This window comes from Penaeus monodon, chromosome 19 (genome assembly GCF_015228065.2).
Source record: "Penaeus monodon isolate SGIC_2016 chromosome 19, NSTDA_Pmon_1, whole genome shotgun sequence".
NCBI classification, from domain to species: Eukaryota; Metazoa; Arthropoda; class Malacostraca; order Decapoda; family Penaeidae; genus Penaeus; species Penaeus monodon.
In genome coordinates, this window is record NC_051404.1 from 4,081,147 (window position 1) to 4,082,272 (window position 1,126).

The 1,126-nt window shown below is 64.0% G+C and overlaps 1 protein-coding gene across 1 annotated transcript in view; it reads left to right on the plus strand.

Moving 5' to 3' along the window:
* The window catches only part of LOC119585307 (nucleolar and coiled-body phosphoprotein 1-like), a 1,226-nt gene extending 310 nt beyond the window's left edge, over window positions 1-916 (plus strand). The window contains exon 3 of the mRNA XM_037933982.1: window positions 65-916. Coding sequence (XP_037789910.1) covers window positions 65-916 — 852 coding nt within the window. The remainder of the gene's footprint in view (window positions 1-64) is intronic.
* The last annotated feature ends 210 nt before the right edge of the window (window positions 917-1,126 follow it).

Genomic DNA, 1,126 nt, shown 5'->3' on the forward strand with positions numbered 1-1,126 from the left:
AGCCTCCTCCCCACTGGGCTCCTTCAGAGGCTCCCTAAGGGGCTCCCCCTCTCACCGCTCGCAGGACTCCGGTTACTCCGACTCCGGGGAATCCAACGCCCACAACGACAGCGATGGGTCTCCAGCGACGCCCCCGAACGTGAAGCATATCACCCGCGTCTACTTCGGGGACAGCCATGACCCGGCGCGCCTCTACAACGACAAGATCGTCTGTTCTCCCGAGCTCAAGGCAGGCAAGGTGAGCTCCCCCAGTGGCAGCCCCGCCAGCCTGGCCTCAGAGGCGTCCTCCGGAAGCAGCGGTAGCAGCCCCGGCGAGCGCCGTGCGGCCCCCCTCGAGGAGCTCGCGGAGGAGCTTGAACACAAAAGCCTACTGGAAGCCTCGGCGGCTGCGGCGGCCAGACGCACCGGCGCCGTCAGAAAGAGAAGCACGAACGCAGGTTCCTCTTCGTCCTCGGACGCCGCGGCCAACAAGCGGCATTCGCGTAGAAGCAGCAGCTCTACTGTACTCTCGGAACCTCGGCCAGACGCAGCTCGCCGCCCCGCTCCTCTGAGGGCCAGGAGGCGCTGGTCTGCGGCAGATCTGCAGCAGCAACAGCCACACCAACTGCAGGAGGATCAGAGGCCGCGCAGGCAGCAGCCGTCGCCTGCAGCGCCTCCCACACACGCCTCGAGAAGCACCAGCACCAACGACCTGCCGTCGAGCGCTCGCGCGGGCGTGACCTGCTCGCTCGACGCCCTCGACGACCCCGTGCCGGCGTCGCGGGTGGCGGGCGATTGCGACACACACCCCGAGGCCCTTCCACGCCTCTACGACGCCCTCCCACGCCCGCGAGACACACACGCCACCGCACCACGCCCGCATCACGCCCGACGCCTCAAAATACATCCGGCTGCCATCGCTAAGGAGATGAGGTAAGCGCCCTTTAAGTAAACCTTTCAGTGCAATCTCAAACATTACAAAAACGCATTGGGCTCAGCTAGGGAATTTTACAGCTTCGTGAATTACCTTAATTGACCCAGTCGCTCGCTCCCTCGCCTCTACAGTTGCTCGTTAACGGTTCAAGAAGGTTGTGATCTCAGCGTGGGGCGCCGCTAAAATATCCGCTTGAATCGCAAGAAGACAGGC